The sequence below is a fragment of the Mus musculus genome, chromosome 11 (genome assembly GCF_000001635.26).
Source record: "Mus musculus strain C57BL/6J chromosome 11, GRCm38.p6 C57BL/6J".
NCBI lineage: Eukaryota > Metazoa > Chordata > Mammalia > Rodentia > Muridae > Mus > Mus musculus.
In genome coordinates this window covers 69,881,064-69,901,661 of record NC_000077.6, presented here as the reverse complement: position 1 = coordinate 69,901,661, position 20,598 = coordinate 69,881,064, and the positions used below count along the sequence as shown (strand labels likewise).

General features: G+C 50.8%; 2 protein-coding genes and 1 non-coding gene across 16 annotated transcripts; all 3 read left to right on the top strand.

The window, feature by feature from the left end:
• The first annotated feature begins 622 nt into the window (after positions 1-622).
• 2810408A11Rik (RIKEN cDNA 2810408A11 gene) lies at positions 623-4,310 on the top strand. 12 transcript variants are annotated; one of them, NM_027419.4, is made up of 9 exons: positions 675-1,359; positions 1,852-1,956; positions 2,074-2,145; positions 2,375-2,463; positions 2,570-2,815; positions 3,252-3,410; positions 3,512-3,559; positions 3,908-4,043; positions 4,170-4,310. In NM_027419.4, the coding sequence occupies exons 1-9, from the start codon at positions 911-913 to the stop codon at positions 4,171-4,173; spliced, it is 1,308 nt and encodes a 435-aa protein (NP_081695.2). In that variant the 5' UTR covers positions 675-910; the 3' UTR covers positions 4,174-4,310. The 12 variants fall into 12 exon arrangements, 10 of the variants coding, with proteins under 10 accessions (XP_011247548.1, NP_081695.2, NP_001303626.1 ...); NM_001382461.1 differs by having other exon boundaries at positions 748-1,359; positions 3,908-4,051; positions 4,170-4,304; NM_001382460.1 differs by having other exon boundaries at positions 748-1,359; positions 1,736-1,956; positions 3,908-4,051; positions 4,170-4,304.
• Positions 4,311-6,093: 1,783 nt separating this feature from the next.
• Acap1 (ArfGAP with coiled-coil, ankyrin repeat and PH domains 1) lies at positions 6,094-20,096 on the top strand. Of its 3 annotated transcripts, NM_153788.3 has the most exons (22): positions 6,123-6,376; positions 7,005-7,062; positions 10,679-10,798; positions 11,020-11,073; positions 11,170-11,228; positions 11,480-11,663; positions 11,798-11,842; positions 11,949-12,044; positions 12,152-12,226; positions 12,316-12,425; positions 14,455-14,506; positions 14,594-14,694; positions 15,846-15,969; positions 16,058-16,269; positions 16,797-16,866; positions 16,982-17,076; positions 17,171-17,340; positions 17,906-18,078; positions 18,968-19,077; positions 19,170-19,280; positions 19,631-19,680; positions 19,937-20,095. In NM_153788.3, exons 1-22 carry the CDS (start codon positions 6,324-6,326, stop codon positions 20,035-20,037), a joined length of 2,223 nt encoding a protein of 740 aa, NP_722483.2. In that variant the 5' UTR covers positions 6,123-6,323; the 3' UTR covers positions 20,038-20,095. The 3 variants fall into 3 exon arrangements, with proteins under 3 accessions (XP_017169946.1, XP_030101687.1, NP_722483.2); XM_030245827.1 differs by having other exon boundaries at positions 6,101-6,376; positions 11,170-11,663; positions 11,926-12,044; positions 19,937-20,096; XM_017314457.2 differs by lacking the exons at positions 18,968-19,077; positions 19,170-19,280; positions 19,631-19,680; positions 19,937-20,095 and having other exon boundaries at positions 6,094-6,376; positions 17,775-18,033.
• Mir6924 (microRNA 6924) lies at positions 19,568-19,630 on the top strand. Its single transcript, NR_105889.1, has one exon. It is a non-coding gene; the product is annotated as a microRNA 6924 (primary transcript).
• Positions 20,097-20,598: the final 502 nt, after the last annotated feature.

Here is a 20,598-nt window from a genome sequence, read left to right as displayed (position 1 = left end):
TGGGCTGCTTTTGCGACAGTGGATGGCAGAATCGCCCGCCGCAGGCGTCTTTGCGACGAAGGCGTGCTGGCGCCCAGATACACTTTGCGACGTCGCCCGGCGCCTTGGACCCAACCCTTGTTAGGGAAAAGCGACATATTAGAGCATTCGCCTTAACGCAAGGGCTGGTGGCTTCCCCTAACACCGCACGCTTTAAGGCGATGGAAGTAAACGCTATCTTCGGGACAGAGAAAAAGTAGTTTTATAAATCCAAGTCTCAGCCCTTCACAGTGCCGAGGCCGGAAATGTCGCAATCCGATCACGCATCACACCTCTCCTTGACCCAGTCTCGCACCTCACCCCGCTCCGGCCCCACAGACTTTGCATCACACCTCTCCTACCCGCACACATTTCAAGGCCAACTTGAGCTCTGTGCCAATGAAACTCTTAAATCTTAAAAGTTACTAATAAAAATCCTAGCGGTGTCCCGTTGGGTAATCTCAAGGGACAGAGCGGACACCTCTGAGAGGTTACCTGAGAGCTATTAACAGAACCCAGCCCTACTCAGGCTCTCCCTGGTGTTGCGGGGCTGTGACATCACAAGGCTCCTCACCGCTGGCCAGGCCCCTTGACTGTGATTGGTTGATTCGGAGAAGGGCGGTGATGGAGAAGGGCGGGAACAAATTACAGAGACAAAGAAAGTCTTGGGGTGTAACAATAAGGGAAGGGTGTGCGGAGGAACTCCCAGGCTGAAGTCTGATAGTCGACCTTTCACCTGCCTCAGCGCCAGGGAGAAGAGGCAGAGGAGGTCCGGTCTGACCCGGAGCCCCCAGCGCCCACCGCCCGCCGCGATGGGGGCAGGGCCAACGGGCAGGGCTATGTGCAGCTAGAAGGGTAGGCAGTGGAATTGAAGTGGTTACCAAGTTGAGCTATGGAGAAGCCGGAGTCTCTCGCACCTGTTAGTGGCCTCAGTGCAGAATCCCCTGGGGGGGTTTCTAGGGCAGTACCTGGCAGTGCCAGAGGTATGCAAACAGACACCGGATTACCCCCCGGAGTAGCCTTGCTTCGCGGTCCTGGCTCCCTCTTGCATTCCGGGAACCCTGTAGTCCGCAGTCCTGGTCCAATTCAGCCCTCTGAAGGGGCAGTGACCCTCAATTCAGGACCCGCTCCGCAACTTCAGGAGGTTGCAAGCCTTGGGTCCAGCACATCCCCTGGCACTGGAACTGGTGCAACTAAGGCGTCCACCCCCGGGCCGGAGGAGGCTAAAGTGTACAGCTCGGAGAGTAGTACACACTCCGGGACATCTTTCACGGAGCGGCCTCGGAGCATCCTAAAAAACAGCAGCTCCATTTTGATAAAGAAACCCCCCGGTTCGGAGAAGTAAGCAACTCAGCTGGTTTTTTTTTTTTTTTTGTTTTTTTGTTTTTTTTTTTTTTAATGGTTTTAGAGCTTTATTGTAGAAAGGCAGGGGGAAAGAGCGAGGGAAGGAGGGCTAGAGAGTAAGAAAGGTGAGAGCTTAAATAGCAGCAACTCAGCTTTTAGCCAGCAGCCCTGAGACGGGAGGGAGGGAGGAGTTCAGGACACCTTGAGCTGAAGCCAAGAAAAAAACAGAGTCCCAAGGCCCTGGTTAGGGAGAGGTGGTGAGGTCAAATAGGTTGGAAATCTGAAGTTCCATGACTTGGAGAGGGCAGCAGGTGTCACAGGAATCCTGGCCACACAGCACTGATTATCACTGGGTATCTGGCTCCCATCCTAGCCTCTACGAGGGAATATAAGAAGAATTTTTTGAATGCCGGGAAGAATGAAGGAGACCTCTCTGTTAGGAGAGGGTCGCCAGAAGAGCTTCCTCCTTTGCTCCTTCCCTCACCTTAGGAAGTCTCAGCGCTGGGATGAAATGAACATCTTGGCTACCTACCACCCTGCTGACAAAGACTATGGCTTTATGAAGGCGGATGAGCCCAGAACCCCCTACCACAGGTGCTAAGCCCTAGCTTTTGAGCCTAAACTGTATTCTAACATGTGGCTATGAGGAAGAGGCAGAGAAGCCTCGGGGCACAAACACTGCCTCCTCCTCCTCCTCCTCCTCCTCTGCAGGCTGCAGGACACCGATGAGGACCCATCTGCAGAATCTTCTCTCAAGGTGACTCCTCAGTCAGTGGCAGAGAGGTGAGAGCCCTCTCAGAGATTAGTTGAGCTGTGCCCTCTGCCCTCATACCTTTGAAGGCAGTCTCAGATAGCTTTGTTCCTCAAACCCTAAAATGGTAGGTACTACCTACCTCCTCAGGCCTAACCAAAGCTGATCTAGGCAATCAGCAGCTTGGTCCCCACCCAACACCTACCCCCACCATCATTTTTTTTCCCTTCTGTACCCCCAACTAGTCTCCCTCCCCTTCAGGTTTGCCACAATGGACAATTTCCTCCCCAAGGTCCTCCAGTACGGAGACAACAAAAACTCAAAGGACACAGACAACTTTGCCAAGACATGTATGTGAGACGTGGGGTGGGTCTCGATGGACAGGGGAGCTTGGGTGGGGGGCAGCCCTTCTGTGAAGACCTTGGGGGAAAGCTAAGCTTTCACGCTGGCCCACAGACTCCAGTGATTTTGACAAGCACCGAAAGATACACTACAGTGAAGGGAAGTTCCTAAAGTCCCCAAAAAACCTGCCCACTGAGGAAGAGAGCATTGGGGCTAGTGCCAGCATCAGCAGCAGTAATCAAGCTGTGGCGACAGACCTGAAGCCTAGGCCTGTGGAGAAAGGCTGGGCAGGAAGACTGGCCACAGGAGTCAAAAATGACACTGTCCTGATGACTGATAGCCATGTCTTAAGCACCAACGGTTAGTGACAGGGGCCTCCTGGGGCTGCAGAGTGGAGACAAGAGACTCTTCCAGAGCCCAGATCTCCTTGAAATTTACATGTTTTCAAATCTGTTCTCTTTGGCTCTCTGCTCCTCACATCTCTGCTGTATTCTGATTTATTCAGAGAGCATTGGCCTACAGTCTTGCTCGTCTGACAGAGAGGCAGTGACTGGAGGGGACGCTAGGGAAGGAATGGGAACAACTGGAGCTGAGTCTCCACTGGGGGGGGGGGGGCCTCCAGAGACAAACTGAACAGAGAGATTAAGAGAACCCTTGGGGGATGGGGGTTCACTGAAGGCTTTTTAACATGGGGGAGGGGTGTTAGATGAGAACTTAAACTCTAATCCGGTAGTGGCCTGACTCAAAGGCAGAGCAGGTGGCCACAGGCTCAAGATTGTCTGGGGTACTTTTTCAGATTCTGCTACCTATAGAAACCAGTTCCCATCAGCCTCAGACTCTTCCATGGGGCAGCTGGCTAATCTACAGCGCAAGGAATACTACAGCAAAGGAAGGTATCTGAGGTCCGGCTCCCGCCCAGAGCTCGGAGAGGATATAGAAGATGAAGAACAGGATAGTGAGAGACTGGGGAGGATGGCCTGGGGAGGATGGCCCGGGGAGGACAGCCTGGGGGGTGGGGTGGGAGGACGGAACAAACTGTCCTCCTGTTACTTCCAGGTCCTTCAGGTTTGACCTGGGTTACTGAGAATCCGAAAGGCACTCCAGGTACTGTTGGAAGCGTCTTTGGGTATGACAAAACCATTTAGCGCTTTCTGAGCATAACCCTAACTCTAGTGCAACCTGGCAAGGGCACCATCTCTCTAGGCCTGGCTCTTAACAAGCTCCCATCTCCCACCCTCCCAATCCCTTTTAAGTCAGTGCATCAGCCACAGGCAGTAAAAGAGGTCTTAAACATCCTGGCGTTGATTGACTACATTATAGAGACCAGGTCCGAGTGATGCTCAGAGGGGTTGAGATCCCCTCCAGCCTAGCATCAGCCAAGGGCTCCATGCCTCCTCCTTGACTCCCCTCTGCCACCCCACCCCTCTCTAGTTAGTACTATGTCCTTCACAGTCAATGGGTCACAGGTGACGCCCAACTGTTGGGCTAAGGGGCCAAGGTGCCGAAGTCCAGGGAGCTCAGAAAAGGAACATGGAAGTAACCAGAACCCTCCAAGCTGGAATGGGCGCAGACGTGAGCCTGGGCCAAGGCAAGGGGGTAACTTGCACTGCCCAGGGAGGCAGAGGGGTTAAGTGGGTAGGTTCTAGAGATTTGTGGGTCACATGGACAAGAGCGTACCCCTGCTGCAAGAAAGCCTAACCTTTTCTTTCTCTAGATGAAAGCTTGCGGCTCCAGTGGACTCAGAAAAAAGAACGTAGACCTTGGAAAATGTAGTCAACGAGGAGTGGGGTGAGGGTTGCCTTCCCTGTCTCCACTCTAATGGACAATAAAGAGAACATCAGGAATCTGAGTGCTGGGAGCTGCGTGTCCAGACTGGGCCTGCTCTGGGAGCCCAGGAGAGCGGGAGGGATGTCCAGACACAATAACCCGGGAAGGCAAAGCAAGAGGAGGAACAGAGCAACCCAAGGAACTGTGCTCCTGGGAGCAAGCACTTAGGGGCTAAAGTAGCAAGGTCACAAAATCAAGCACAGTCTGTTCTACGAAGTGAGAGCCTGCTTCAGAACACAAAACAAAACCAGGGCTTTAAAAACTCACTATTGCCCGACGTGGTGGCACACGCCTTTAATCCCAGCACTTGGGAGGCAGAGGCAGGCAGATTTCTGAGTTCGAGGCCAGCCTGGTCTACAGAGTGAGTTCCAGGACAGCCAGGGCTACACAGAGAAACCCTGTCTCAGAAACAAAAAAAAAAAAAAAAAAAAAAAAGAAAGAAAAAGCCAACAACAACAACAAATAAAAACTCACTGTTGGTTTATTTGGTTAACATGGTACACCTGTGGAGGTCCGAGGTTAGAGGAACTTTCCATAATAAGTTCTGCTAGGGTTTCTGGGGTCAAACTTGGGTTGTCAGACTGGATGTGTGAAAAACACTTTTACACAGTGGGCCACTTTGCTGGTCCCAAAACCTAGGGTCTTGAAAAGGCCCAACCTTGCAGCAGAATGTCCATGTCTGATAGAATCAGCATACTGTACATTTATTAACACCATCTTTGAGGCAGGGTGTACTGGCTGGTTTTGTGTGTCAACTTGACACAAGCTGGAGTTATCACACAGAAAGGAGCCTCCCTTGAGGAAATGCCTCCATGAGATCTGGAGAATCCATGTAAGGTATTTTCTCAATTAGTGATCAAGGGGGTAATGGCCCATTGTGGGTAGTGTCATCCTGGGCTGGTAGTCCTGGGTTCCATAAGAAACCAAGCTGAGGGGTTGGGGAGATGGCTCAGTGGTTAAGAGCACTGTCTGTTCTTCCAGAGGTCCTGAGTTCAATTCCCAGCAACCACATGGTGGCTCACAGCCATCTGTAATGGCATCTGACACCTTCTTCTGTTGTGTCTGAAGGCAGCTACAGTGTACTTATATATAATAAATAAATTTTAAAAAGAAAGAAAGAAGGAAACCAAGCTGAGCAAGCCAGGGGAAGCAAGCCAGTAAGTAACATCCCTCCATGGCCTCTGCATCAGCTCCTGCTTCCTGACCTGCTTGAGTTTTAGTCCTGACTTCCTTTGGTGATGAATAGCAGTGTGGAAGTGTAAGCTGAACAAACCCTTTCCTCCCCAATTTGCTTTTGTGCAAGAATTGAAACCCTGACAAAGACACAGGATTTCTCTGTGTAGACCTGGCTGTCCTGGAGCTCACTCTGGACCAGCTGGCCTCAGACTCAGAGATCCACCCACTGAGTGCTTGGATGAAAGGCGTGCGCTGCCCCTCGCTTTTTTGTCTCCCAGATGAGGGAACTGAAGGGTCAGAGAACTTGTTCAGTGTCACACTGGTTTTTGTGTAGACAGGGTCTCGCTGTGTAGCCCTGGCAGGCCTGTGACTTGCTCTGTAGATCACACTGGCCTTGATCTCACAGAGATCTGCCTGTCTCTGCTGTAATTAAAGGCATGTAGCACTATGCCCAACTAATCACACAAAGTCTTAAGTGACAGAGACAGATTTGACTCTAGACCATCATTTCCCCCTCAAAAAATTTATTCACCAATGGAGAAAGCAGCAGAGAAAGACCAGTGTCCCAGATGGAAGGTGACAGCAGGCAGTCTCTGGGGGAGGGACTGTGGTTTCTGTGATCTCAGCACCCCCCTCCGCCCAGGCCCCACCCCTACCCCTCCCAGAGCTGCCTAGAAGTGGTGGGGTTAGAGCTCCTCCTGGGTTACCCCGTTCCCTTTGGGGAAAGAATTCCAGACCCAGGCTCTTCCTACCAGAGGATTCTTCTCCATTAATACCCCTCTTGGGGGGTGGGGAGTGCATCTGCCTACATCCCCACCTACCTGACCTCCAGGGCCCCCCAGGCCCCCAAAGCAAGTCATCTGAGATGACGGTCAAGCTAGATTTTGAAGAATGTCTCAAGGACTCACCCCGCTTCCGGTAAGTGTGTGCAGGTCCATGAGACTAAGGAGGGGAAGGAAGGCCCAATAGGTCCCAACACCCACCCACCCACCCCCAGCATTCCCCAGGCAGGACCAACCTTAGAGCCTAGGCCACAGGGACCAGAGGGAACTGGTGGGACCTAGTGCCTCTACCACTCAAGCCAGGCTCTCAAATCAGGCATGGAACCCCAGCACTTGGGAGGCTGAGGCAGGAAGGTTGTTAAGTGTTCCAGGCTAACCTGGGCTACAGAGTAAAAAAAAAAAAAAAAAAAAAAAAAAAAAACCCTTTAATAACAGAACCTCCATGCTCTCCGAAGCTCACTTTACTCTGCCTTTCTGCCCCTTCTGGTCTTTATAATTGGCATTCCTCCTTCCTTCTCACGGCATCCCCTCCCCCAGCACCTGCCCCGGGGCGGTTAGCAACTTCCTGCCCTGGCCACATCCACCCTCCTACTCTTCCTGCTCTGGTCTGGGTTATTGAAGCTTAGAATGTGCACAGCAGCACAAGAGCAGAAACTGTCTGGACTCTGCTTGGTCTGTGCATACCCATCACCCCATGACGCCAACCCTGCCCCTGATGCTAAGCAGAGGCCCAGTGGACCTAAGTGCTGTCCATTCTTTCCCAGAGCCTCGATTGAACTGGTGGAAACTGAAGTGTCAGAATTGGAGACCCGCCTGGAAAAGGTGACCACGTCATGGAGAAAAGATGCAGAGTCAGATTAAAATAAAAGATTAGAATAAAATTAAAATAAAAGGTCAGGGAGATGGCGGGAGACTGGGAATGCGTTAGAGTCATTGAAAGTTAACTGTGCCTGGCACACACACACACACACAATTATATTTAAAATCTGGATGTTGCTGGGCGTGGTGGCGCACGCCTTTAATCCCAGCACTTGGGAGGCAGAGGCAGGCAGATTTTTGAGTTGGAGGCCAGCCTGGTCTACAAAGTGAGTTCCAGGATAGCCAGGGCTACACAGAGAAACCCTGTCTTGACCCCCCCACCCCAAAATCTGGATGTACTGGCTCATGCCTTTAATCCTAACACTGGTGAAGCTGAAACAGGCAGATCTCTGTGAGTTCTAGGCCAGCTAGGGCTAAAAAAAAAGCTGGGAATGGGGCTGCGTACCCAGATCCCAGCACTTGGGAGGCAGAGGCAGATGAATCTCTTGTGAGTTCTAAGATAGCTTGGTCTGTTTACATAGTAAGTTCTAGGACAGAAGAGAAACCCTGCCTGAAATACATACATATATGTGTGTGTGTGTGTGTGTGTGTGTGTGTGTGTGTGTATGTAAATTATTAACATATTAATATATACTTTTTGAGACAGGGTCACATGTAGTTCAGGCTAGCTTTGAATTTACCTGTAGTTGAGCCTGGTCTTGAATTCCCAATCCTCTGACCTCTATTTCCCCCCTGGAGATGGAATTCATCTTTGTGCATGTTAGACAGGCCGGGTTCCCCCACCAGCTACATCCCCAGAGCAAACACTTCTTAAAACATTATTGATATTATTTCAGTATATATATTTGGCTGTTTTATCTGGGTAAATGTCTGTGAACCATGTCCACACCTAGTGGCTGCTACAGAGGCTAGCAGAGGGCATTGGATCCTCTGGAATTGGAGTTGCAGTTGTGAGCCACAATGTGGATGCTGGGAATTGAACCTGAGTCCTTTGCATGAGCAGCCAGTGCACGTAGTCACTGAGCCATCTCTCCAACCCCTCAAATGGTTCTAATTGAACTTTTTTAAAAAATTTATTTATTTTATGTATATGAGTACACTGTAGCTGTCTTCAGACACACCAGGAGAGGGCATCAGATCCCATTACAGATGGTTGTGAGCCACCATGTGGTTGCTGGGAATTGAACTCAGGACCCCTGAAAGAGCAGTCAGTGCTCTTAACCACTGAAGCATCTCTCTAGCCCTCTAATTGAACTTTTAAAATTCAGGTTAATCCTACACTTGTAGTAATTGCTTAGAGAGGCCACGTCCCTGCCAGCTTCCCTGAGTGATGATATTTAATGCAGTTTTTACTCATTATCACAACCAAAAATTAGCATTGGTGCAGTCTAGTTAACAATAAAGTCTACAGGGACCAGGAGAGATGGCTGGTCAACAAAGTGCACCCCTTGCCAGCATGAAACCTAAGTTTGATTTCCCCCCCCCACCATGTAAAAATGACAAGGTATATGTATGGTATACATTTATAACCCTAGTATTGAAGTAGAGACAAGAGAATTAATTATTGGGGTTTTCTGACCATGCAGCCTAACCTAATTGGTGTGTTCAGAGGCTAATGAGAAATCCTATGGTAGATACTGGATACTGTTCTTTTTTTTTTTTTTTTTTTCAAGGTCATATTATCTACCCTGGCTGGCCTGGAACTTGCTATGTAGACTAGGCTAGGCCTCAAACTCACAGAGACCTGCCAGCTTTTACCTCAGGAGTGCTGGTCTGTCAGTCTGTCTATCATCTATATAATCGTGTGTGTGTGTGTGTGTGTGTGTGTGTGTGTGTGTGTGTGTGTGTGTGTGTGTGAGTGCGTATGCTGTAATGCATGGGAGGAGGTCAGTGGACAATTCAGGTCAGTTCTCTCCCTCCACCCCAGGCTCCAGAATTGCACTTAGGTTGCCTGGCTTACCTGTCAGGTAAACTATCTCACTGGCCTGAAGTTGGCTTTTCTAAAAAACTAGAAGTCCAGTGTGGTGGTGCACACCTTTAATCCCAGCACTCAGGAGGCAGAGGCAGGTGGATCTCTTGAGTTTGAGGGCAGCCTGAAAGAGAGAGAGAGAGAGAGAGAGAGAGAGAGAGAGAGAGAGAGAGAGAGAGAGAGAGACAGAGAGAAAGAGAGAGAGAGAGACAGAGATCCAGGACACCCAGGGCTATACAGAAAGACTCTGTCTTGAAAATAACGAAGTGTTTGAAGTCTATTCAAGTTGTCTTGTACATTGACAGTTCCTCTCTATTGCTGACTTCAATTCTATTTTATAGATGTTGTAATTTTTGTTTTTTGTTTTTTTCCAAGACAGGGTTTCTCTGTGTAGCCCTGGCTGTCCTGGAGCTCACTCTGTAGACCAGGCTTGCCTCAAACTCAGAAATTCACCTGCCTCTGCCTCCCAAATGCTGGGATTAAAGGCGTGCACCACCACTGCCCGGCTTTTTTTTTTTTAAGACAGGGTCCTTCTATGTAGCCTTGGCTGGCCTAGAACTTGTTGTGTTGACCAGTCTGGCCTCAATCTCACAGAGATCCACTTGTCTCTGCCTTCTGAGTACTGAGATTAAAGGTTTGTGCCACCACCCCAGCTAGTTATTGGTTCAGTTTTATGGAAGGTCTTTTGTCATATTGGAGAAAAAGGTTTGTAGACATATGAGAACTAGGCAATCTGCTGATCCACACTGAGTTAGAGCCGTTTTGTCTCCTTATCTCAAGCTACTAAGACTTGATCTCGGTCAGTTGCCTGACCACAGCTGACCCACTGTCAACCCAAGCTACAGTTCTCAGACACCTCCACAAGCCTCCAGAAAAAAATGTGCTGGGAAGACATGGAGCCCAGGCTCCTGGCACCCTGCCACCTCTTCACAAAGCCTCTCTGTAGCCTCTCATCACCCTGAACCACTCGGAAAGGCTCCACCAACACTTGGTCTATTCAAGATATGGTGGCTCCTGGCCAAAGTCTGGCATGGCACCCTTAGGGTGAAGCAGCCACAACCATGTATCGGGTTCTAGCTCAGACACCTACCTTTCCCTTCCCAGATCAGTCAGTTACAGTTTGACCATTATAGGGGCACTGAAAAATGGACAACTGAGCACCCCAACATCTTACTTGGCCCTGATCCTGAGGCCTTGAAGACGAGTTAACATTTGAAAGGGAGTGTTTAGAGAGTATAGAATGAGACACACTCCCCACCCCAACACACAACAAAAGACAAAGACTTGAACGAGGCCAGGCAGGGACTGGGTACTAGTAACCAGACAGTGCAGGAGGATGGGGTCCTAGGGGGAGCCATTATTTAAACAGGACACAGAAGGGCCGGCAGGATCAGACAGGGAAAGCTATTTGGGGAGTAGAGATGACAGTGACTTTGGGAGCAAACTTGGAGGAATGGGCAGGAACTTTGACACAGGCACAGGAAAAGGAAGTGGGGGTTAATGACCCTGCAGCCGTGAGTTTGACTTGGGGGTGGTGGCTGCAGTGGGCTGGGTGGGACAGCAGATGAGGTTAGGGAAGGACTATACAGCCTTGGGCAAGAAGGGACGTGGTGCAGAGGGAACATCACTTGGTGTGCTTCATTTCCCCAGCTGCTAAAGCTGGGTTCCTGCCTCCTGGAGAGCGGACAGCATTACCTTGCTGCCGGTCGTGCCTTCGTTGTTGGCATCTGTGACCTGGCTCGCCTGGGTCCACCAGAGCCCATGATGGCGGTATGTGATACTTCTGAACCAGGGCTGTGGTTGCTAGGGGTAGGGGACTGGGATAGAGGGGACTTCGGTAGAGGAGGACTGATTTGGGGTCTGCAGAGCCCAGAACAAAGCAAAGCTGGGGCAACCATCCAGGCTAGGTCCGTCTGGTGGGACCTACCTAGAGTTGGACAGACCTTGGCGTCTCTGTGTTTTTTGTTTGTTTGTTTGTTTTTCGTACCCAGGAGTGTCTGGAAAAATTCACCGTGAGTCTGAACCACAAACTGGACAGCCATGCTGTGAGTGTGGGGGGTGGGGGTGGCTGCGGGTGAGGGAATGGATGGGGGTAGGGTTGATGGGGATCCTGACTGTCACTTGTCAACTTCTTCCAACAGGAGCTTCTTGATGCTACTCAACATACACTGCAGCAGCAAATCCAGACTCTGGTCAAGGAGTGAGACGGGAGGGAAAGAGGGGCCTTATCCCCCAGAAACTAGCCCTCCACCTCTCTTCCCACAGGGCCTCCCCCACAGGAGGAGCTATGAGGGTGGGAAGTGGCCTGGCTTCTGTCTTCCTATCCTGGGATTGCCTGGCGTTTCCTCTCTACACAGGCTGACAGGAGATAGGTGGGCCTTATCCTGAGATTTTTCTTTCCTAAAGCAGAAGGGTAAATCTGTGGTTTTGTTTTGTCTCCCCTAACTCTAGAGGTCTCCGGGGCTTCCGAGAGGCTCGCAGGGATTTCTGGCGAGGGGCTGAGAACCTGGAGGCTGCTCTTACCCACAATGCAGAGGTCCCCAGGCGCCGTGTCCAAGAAGCAGAGGAGGCTGGAACTGCTTTGAGGACCGCTCGAGCTGGGTACCGGAGTCGGGCATTAGATTATGCCCTGCAGGTAGGTGCCTACCCCAACCCATCCTCCAGGATACCTGCATACCTTGAAGGTGTTCGGGAGAAGGGGAGTTCCTAGGGTGTAATGGGGGGGTGCTGTGGTTTCTAGACTGACCTGAGGTCTTTTGGGGCCTTCAGGTCAATGTGATTGAGGATAAGAGGAAGTTTGACATCATGGAATTCGTGAGTTTCAGGGGCAGCCAAGATGGAGAGGAACGGGCTGACAGTGGGAGGGAAGAGGGAGAGAGAGGAGTGTCCTTCCTCAGTTCTGCCTCCCGCCCACCATCAGGTACTGCGTTTGGTTGAGGCCCAGGCCACTTATTTCCAGCAGGGCCATGAAGAGCTAAACAGGCTGGCTCAGTATCGGAAGGAATTGGGTACCCAGGTAAGGACTCTAGAAAGTTGGAGCAGAGAGGTTAGGATACACTAAGATGACTCTTCTGGACTGGTTGGGACAAACTCAGACATCTGAGAGGACCCTCCTATGCCCAGTTGCACAACCTGGTCTTGAACTCAGCTCGACAGAAGAGAGACATGGAACAGAGGCATGTGTTACTGAAGCAGAAGGTAAGGGCTGGTATGGAGGCCAGAGGAAAACCAGCTATGGCTTTGGTCTCTGCCTATCCCAGTTGTCTTTGATCCTCTCATGCTTCTAGGAGCTAGGTGGCGAGGAGCCAGAGCCAAGCCTAAAGGAGGGGCCTAGTGGCTTGGTAATGGAAGGACATCTTTTCAAACGTGCCAGCAATGCATTTAAGACCTGGAGCAGGTAAGAAGACAACTGTCTCAGCTAAACCCAACCAGTTGAATATTCTCGGATCAATAATGATTGTGTATTGTATATGAAGTACATCAAGATACAACCCTTAGTCAGCAAAGACAGACAAACAGATCAGTAACTAAATAACTGCATACTATGTTAGAAGGTAATAATAAAACATCTGGCACAATGGCACGCTCCTTTAATCCCAGCTCAGGGGAGGCAGAAATAGGCATATCTCTATGAGTTCAAGGCCAGCCTGATCTACAACATAGCAAGTTCCAGGACTGCCAGGGATACATAGAGGAACCCTATCAAAATAATAATAATAATAATAATAATAATAATAATAATAATAATAATAATAATAATAAGCTGAGCATGGTGGCGCACACCTTTAATCCCAGCACTTGGGAGGCAGAGGCAGGCAGATTTCTGAGTTCGAGGCCAGCCTGGTCTACAAAGTGAGTTCCAGGACAGCCAGGGCTACACAGAGAAACCCTGTCTGAAAAAACAACAACAACAAAAAAAACCAATAACCACAACAACAAGGGATCTACAGCTGAGCTACACCCACAATGTAGGTTCCCAATTCTAAATAAACTATCAGGGGCTGGGTTTGGTGGATCAGGCCTGCAAGCCTAGCACTGGCAAGGAACAGAGAGGTTTGGAACTCTCTCTCTCTCTCTCTCTCTCTCTCTCTCTCTCTCTCTCTCTCTCTCTCTCTTTTTTGGTTCTTTGAGACAGGGTTTCTCTGTGTAGCCCTGGCTGTCCTGGAACTCACTCTGTGGACCAGGCTGGCCTCGGAACTCAGAAATCCACTTGCCTCTGCCTCCCAAGTGCTGGGATCAAAAGCTTGCACCACCACTGCCTGGCTAGGATTGGAATTCTGTCTGCAAACAAGTAAGGAACAAAACTGTTACTTTATTTCTTGACACACTCTATGGGAAAATCTCTTGGCTGATGTAGCCAAGGATGACCTTGAACTCCGGATCTTTGGGCCTCCACCTCCCAAGAGCTGGGATTACAAGTGTTCACCATCATGCCGGGCTAAGAAAGTAACTTCTAAGTCAAGATATCTGAGTGAAGGATGCTGTAGGCAGAAGGACAAGTTAATGGGAAGGAAGGCCCTGAGTTCCCAGTATTTGCAAAATGAGTTGTGGGCCGGGACAGAGTGAGGGAGGAAGGAAGAGGAGCTAAAGGGGCTACGGAATCCTTCTAGAACTTTGCAGATGTTGGTAGGACTCTGAGACTACTCTGAGGAAGATGGGGACACCCTACAGGGCTTGAAACAGAATGCTACGTGTCTTGATGTGACTGGTTCATCTTTCAGAACCACCCCCAGCCCATAAGGGACCTTGGTACAAATTAGAAAATGGAGCCCCTTCCCTAACATAGTTTCATTTGCCCAACACTGTAGCAATAAGCTTGGTGTAAATGCCAGCAGTCAGGCGACTAAGGGGAGAGGATTGCAGATTTGTGGTCAGCCTGGACTACAGAGCGACTTTTAGGCTTACCCGGGTTACATGGCACGATCCTATCTCAAACAAATACTCGTAGAAGTGATTCCAATACCCTCAGGAGCCACCCGAAACAGTGTCTATCACTGTTACCCATTTTTATAACCTTTAAGGCTGTCTCCCCCTGCTAGCTCCTTCAACATTGGCCAAGCTTGACAAAAAGGTACAATAATAAACTTAGAAGAAAGATATGTGGTGGCATATCCTTGTGAGCCTGGCTTTTGAGGTGGAGGTAGGAAGATCAGGAGTTGAAGGCCAGCCTTACTGCCATCTGCTGGAAGGTATGTCCAATCTCGGTTGTCCAAGGTGTGCAGAACAGCCCTTAAGGAGCTGTAAGGGTGTACCCATTCTGCGTGTAAGTTCCCACCATTGTCTGGAATGTCCCATGGGACTGTCAGTCCACACCTCTCTCCTCAGTGAGCTACTTAGGGGGCAAAGAGCACAGTTTCTCTTCTGTCCACTCCTGAGCCTGTCCCCATGTTGGGCATGCATGTAACCACTTCTTCTGTCTCCTCCAGACGCTGGTTCACCATTCAGAACAACCAGCTGGTTTACCAGAAGAAATATAAGGTGGGTTGGTCTGGGGTGCCTGGACTCTAGATAAACTCAGCCTTTGTTCACAATGACTGGCTCATGGACCTTATCACTCTCTGCCAGGACCCTGTAACCGTGGTGGTAGACGACCTTCGTCTCTGTACAGTGAAGCTCTGTCCAGACTCAGAAAGGCGTTTCTGTTTCGAAGTAGTGTCCACCAGCAAGTGAGTAGAGTCCCTGGGTTGATATTCTAAAATGTCTGAATGTTTACAAACCCAAAAGGCAGGGCCACCAAAACAGTATCCCTGAATAGGTCCAGGACTTAACCCTTTGGTGACTGGGTTGAAGCAGAAAGCCCAGACTGAGAGGACAAGCCGGTAGGAGATATTTCGGAGGACGCTGCCATTCACTAGAGGAGTACCAGTGCTCCGCTTACAGTAAATTCATTGTCATTTGAAAAGATACTGGAAAACCTACTTTACACATAGCTTAGCCTAGCCTTAGCTTACCTGCTAGAAACCGTTAGCATACAATTCCAAGGTTCTTTTACATGAAAGTGTTATTGAACATGCTACTGAAAACCCAAGAGGGTTGTATAAATACACCTTTGTGTGTTAATCTTGAAAAATATTGTCAAACTACCATAAGTTAGGGATCACCTGGATTTCAGTAGAGCAGATAACCAGGTACGGAGCACACCTGTAACGCCAGCACTTGGGAGGAGAACCTTAAGTTTGAGGAACATGGCCTGTTTCTGACTCAAGGAGAAAGAGGCTACTGAGATGGCTCAGTACTTGTGCCAAGCTCGTCGACCTGAGTTCATCCCCAGGACGCACATGGTGGAAAGAGAGACTCAACTCCACGACATACTGGGTGTGTGTTTGCACAGACACACAGACACACAGACACACACATGTGAATATAATGTGTCTCTCTCCACCCCAAGAAGGGGGTTCTCTGTGTAGCCCTGACTGTCTTGGAACTCATTCTGTAGATCAGGCTGGCCTCCAACTCAGAGATCCACCTGCCTCTGCTTCCCAAGTGGTAGGATCAAAGGTGTGCACCACCACCACCGGGTTAATGTTGTCTTTCTGAAAAATTCAAGGCCCGAATGGCTTGCTAGCAAGTTTGAAGTCAGTCTGGAAAGTTTATCAGATCCTATCTCTAACTAAAGTAAAAAATGTCTTGGATATAACTCCGAGGCAGCGTGCTTACCTAAGCATGCGCAAAGCCTTGGGCCCAATCTCATTAGAAATAGATCAATAAGTAAACATCTTTCAAAATCTTTCAAAATCAGCTGGGCATCCACAGACTGTCAGCTTGCCCTCCCTGCCTCACGGCTCTCTGGTCTTGTCACTCTCAATATCACCTGCAGGTCCTGTTTCCTCCAGGCTGACTCTGAGCGTCTCCTGCAGCTGTGGGTCAGTGCTGTCCAGAGCAGCATTGCCTCAGCCTTCAGCCAGGCTCACCTGGAGAACAGCCCTCGGGGGCCAGGCCAGGTACCTTCATATGGGCCACACTGCCCTGGGAGGTGGAGCTTTCCTCACCCTTAGGCCCCTTGCTCATCCTTTCTCCTGTCTCCCTCAGGTCTCAGGATACCATGCCCCGGGCTCTGCTGCAACTCTGGCCTGTGGCGGGGCAGCCAGAGGAAGGGAGTCTGGAGGAGTTGGTCAGGTGGCGGCCCAGGTACAAAGCGTGGATGGAAATGCGCAATGCTGCGACTGCAGGGAGCCAGCCCCAGAGTGGGCCAGCATCAACCTTGGCGTCACTCTCTGCATTCAGTGTTCTGGCATCCACAGGTCATTCCCTAAGACCCGAGGCACAAGCCCCGCTTCCAACTGCTGCGTGGCCCCTCTCATGCACCCTACCCTTGCTCTTCCTTCTCTGTCACCAGTCTCCAAGGTTGTAGCGCAAGTGCACATTTGAGTTGGATGTGGACAGGCCTGGGGGCCTCCTAGATGAACTCATTGTCTTGATAGGAAGAAGCATGGGTTACGGTTGCTGAGGGTGGGACAGCCAACAAGAGCCCAAGAGGGAAAGGGTTGTGAGATCCTAGAAAGCCCCTAAGGCTTCACCACCAGTCTGAAGTGTATGGAGGGAAAAGAGGTGGCAGACAAAACATGTTCCAGACCGAAGCATCACGAGCAAAGTGGGGAGGCTAGAGTGTTCAGCAGCAATGGTGAGCAGGCCAGAGCTAGAGGGCCTCTGCTGCTCTGCTTCCTGGCCCGGCTCCTCTGTGTCTGCACACAGGCCTGGTCTTTTCAGGAGCAACAGCTTTCCTAGGCTACTGCCCACACAGGGCATGACTCTCCCTCTGGCCCTCCAGGAGCCTCGGAGTTCATTTCTCCAAAGTCCGCTCTCTGACCCTTGACTCCTGGGAACCAGAACTGGTGAAGGTAACTAGGGTTACTCGGGATATTGTGAAGACAGAGGACTGAGGAGTCTTTGAGGGCTCTGATACTCACCCAGTGACTCTCCCTCTTTCTCTTGCCCTCTTCTGGGCCTTCGAAGCTTATGTGCGAGCTGGGGAATGTCATCATCAACCAGATCTATGAGGCCCGGGTGGAGGCCATGGCGGTGAAGAAGCCAGGGCCCAGCTGCTCCCGGTGAGGTTGCGGTGGAGGCACCTAGGGCTTCCCTGTCGTGGAGAGGAATGGCAAAGAGGCCGAGGGACCAAAGGCTGTCTCCTCTAACCTCCAGGCAGGAAAAGGAAGCCTGGATTCATGCCAAGTATGTGGAGAAAAAGTTCCTGACCAAACTTCCTGAAATCCGTGGACGAAGAGGTGGCAGGGGACCCCCAAGAGGACATCCTCCTGTGCCCCCAAAGCCTCCCATCAGGCCACACTCGGGCATTGTCAGATCCAAATCAGGTAGAGAGTCCAACTCATTGCTGTACACTCAGTACTGGCCAGGCCCTAGAGGGAGGCAGAATGTGAGGTCCAGGCTGTCCCTTGGAGGAGGTTGGGAGGAGCAGAGTACAGTCAGGAGGTCACAGTGGGGTGTGACATTGACATGAGGAAAAGTATGGGCTGGAGTATGGTCAGGAAGAGCCACAGAGAGGGGCATCTCCAGAGAGAGGTTGAACTTGGCATCTCCAAAGGTTTGAAAAGAAGGAAGGGTTATGAGCCTTGTCTGGGCGGGGGAAGGTAAGCACTGAATCTGTCAGGGAGTCAGCTCACCTCTGGCATCCAGCCAGTCTGGGGAGATGAGCAATGCTATCTCTTCCACACCCAGGGCCCTGCACACACACAACACACATACCAACACGTATACACATCCACAGCGCTCCCGTTTCTCACCACAGCTCTGAGTCACAAGGGACTCCCCACAATTTGGACGTGACTTATCCCACTGCAGCACCTGGGGACTTTGCTGAAGATTTTCTTTCTAGACCCGGCACTGATACTCCTTAACAGAATTAAATCCACTTGACAGAGTGCCCGTCTGATGACATGGGAAGCCTGCACCCTGGGGCCCTGCTGTTTCAAGCTGCTGGACATCCCCCATCTCTTCCTACCATGGCTGATGCCCTGGCCCATGGAGCTGATGTCAACTGGGTCAATGTGGGCCAGGGGAATGCCACACCTCTGATCCGGGCCACAGCTGCTGTGAGGACCATGCTGACCTCCCCAACTCTACCCTAGAGCTCTCCCTGGGGTCTCCTTCCCATAGGGCAAGATAAATAATATAGACTAAGTGTTTGAAGTGTGATTTGGAGGTGGTGAATTAGATTTTTCGTCTGCTACTTACATGAGCTTTTAAACAAGTTGTCAATATCCCTGTGACTTAGTCTCCTCAATGTAAAATAAGGAAGCAGACCGGAGAGATGGCTCAGAGGTTAGGAGCTCATGCTGCGTTTGCTCAGGATCAGTTCCCAGCATCTACAAGGCAGCACATAACTGTAACTCCAGTGCCAGGAGATCCAGCGCCCTCTACTGGCCCCCTCATTCACTGCATGTGACACACAGACATACATGTAGGTAAAACACCTATACACATAAAATAAAAATAAAACAATCTTTAATTAAAAAAAAAAAGAGGGACAGCATGACTCATCAGGGTGCAGGATATGCTTTGGGGAGGGACAGATTTTCTCTGTGTAGCCCTGGCTGTCCTGGAACTCACTCTGTAGACCAGGCTGGCCTTAAACTCAGAGATTTGCTGGCCTCTGCCTCCTGAGTGGTGGGCTTTAGATTAAGACATGTGCTACCACTGCCTGGCTTTTTTTTTAATGTGCATTGGTGTTTTGCTTGCATGTATATATATGGGAGGGGGTTCCCTGGAACTGGAGTTACAGGCATTGTGGGTGCTTAGGACTGAATCTGACTCCTTTGGACGAGTAGCTGGTGCTTTTAACCACTGAGACATCTCTCCAGTCCCGGGATAGATTTAATATATGAGCATCTAAAGGTCGAGGACCAAGCCTGACACCTCACTGAGCCCTGAAACATCCAAAAATCCACCTCTAAAAATGCCATCTTCTTGATCTCTATGCAGAACTCTCTTCTGGCCTGCGAGTTTCTCCTCCAAAATGGGGCGAATGTGAACCAAGCAGACAGTGCCGGCCGGGGTCCTCTCCACCATGCCACCATTCTTGGTCACACAGGGTAGGGAGCCATGGAAATGGCACCATGGGGAGGAAGCTTTCTGGGAGTGAAATTGGGGGATGCCTGTTGCTGAATTTAGCTCTCTTCTCTAGGCTCGCTTGCCTGTTCCTGAAACGGGGTGCTGATCTGGGGGCTCGAGACACAGAAGGCAGGGACCCTCTGACTATCGCAATGGAAACCACTAATGCTGACATCGTAACCCTGTGAGTATGCCGAAGGGGCAGACTGATGCTTGGACAGTCCTCGTTGGGGTGAGACTAACGTCAAAACCTGACTTGGAGGGTGAGGTCTGGGGTGTGTGTGTGTGTGTGTGTGTGTGTGGAGAGGGGTGTGGAGCAGGAGCATGGACCAGTTGGGTGAGATACTGAGAGTTCACCTGGGGAGCCATTATTAGGACACCAACATTGCAAAAATGTTCGTGAGTGTAAGCTTTTATCTTTAAGCACTAGTTATGGACAGACATTTTTAAGGAGTGACACAACTCAAGAATTGGACAGAGGATGGGGATTTGGCGAAGTTCCAGGTCTTTTACTCCTTAATCCCCACCCTTCAGGCTACGATTGGCAAAGATGAGGGAGGCTGAAGCGGCCCAGGGCCAGGCAGGTAAAGTAACCACGTATTTCACCCCGACCCCGACCCCAGGTCCATACCGAAATGCCTGACCCCTTAGTACCCAACTGCATTAATACCATTGTTTATTCAACAAACATGTTTTGGGCACAGCGAACGTGCCTGACCTGTGGAACAAAGGTACTGTACTTAGGATGCACCCACACTTTAAAGTGCTTACCCTGCCAGGACCACCCCTACTGTGTAGCCCGGCTGTCCAGCCTCCCAGTCTTTCCTCTGATTTCCTTAGGAGACGAGACGTATCTCGACATATTCCGAGACTTCTCCCTCATGGCGTCGGACGACCCAGAGAAACTGAGCCGTCGCAGTCACGACCTCCATACTCTGTGATTCCAGGCTCCTCCCCACCCTGCCCCATTGAAGTCTCCATTAAAGTCTCTCAGCTTGGCTTCTTTCTTAGTTCATTTACTGTGCGCCACCTGGGGGCCCGGCAGAGTGTTTGGCACACTGGCCACCCAGGTGCGGGTAGCCGTGGTTACTCAAGAGGCTAGGGTTTCTCTAAAGGAGGAAGTTGACTAGCACCCGGTGGCTTGGCGGGAGGGGCTTTCGAGCCCAGGGGACCAGGGAAGCCACCGCGTGGGAACCTGGGCTCGCTGGGATGGCCCGAAGGCATCCCGGGAATGCGATGGCTCAGCATCCGCCCCCTCGGGAGTTCCCGACCGGGATCCAACCCGGAGACGTGGATTCTCTCAGACTAGAAGGATGGACTGGAGACTCCATCCTCGACTAAGTTGTACTAGTGAGGTCATGCACATCTGCAGGGAACGCGGGGCCGTCGCGGCCACATCCGCAACGAAGCCTGTGAATCATTCCACCCCCGCTCCAGTCGGCCGGTCCAGCCTGTTCGCCCCATCTCTCGCACTGGCAAGGCCGGCTCCCACCCATAGCAGA

What these genes read in the sequence shown, in the direction of transcription:
- 2810408A11Rik (NM_001382461.1), top strand. Translation starts at nt 911, where the DNA reads ATGGAGAAGCCGGAGTCTCTCGCACCTGTTAGTGGCCTCAGTGCAGAA. An exon ending in CCTCAGTCAGTGGCAGAGAG is followed by an intron (nt 2,146 to 2,374) that starts GTGAGAGCCCTC and finishes CCTCCCCTTCAG; the next exon opens with GTTTGCCACAATGGACAATT. An exon ending in AGACAACTTTGCCAAGACAT is followed by an intron (nt 2,464 to 2,569) that starts GTATGTGAGACG and finishes GCTGGCCCACAG; the next exon opens with ACTCCAGTGATTTTGACAAG.
- Acap1 (NM_153788.3), top strand. Translation starts at nt 6,324, where the DNA reads ATGACGGTCAAGCTAGATTTTGAAGAATGTCTCAAGGACTCACCCCGC. An exon ending in GGAAGGAATTGGGTACCCAG is followed by an intron (nt 12,045 to 12,151) that starts GTAAGGACTCTA and finishes TCCTATGCCCAG; the next exon opens with TTGCACAACCTGGTCTTGAA. An exon ending in GGGAACCAGAACTGGTGAAG is followed by an intron (nt 16,867 to 16,981) that starts GTAACTAGGGTT and finishes GGGCCTTCGAAG; the next exon opens with CTTATGTGCGAGCTGGGGAA.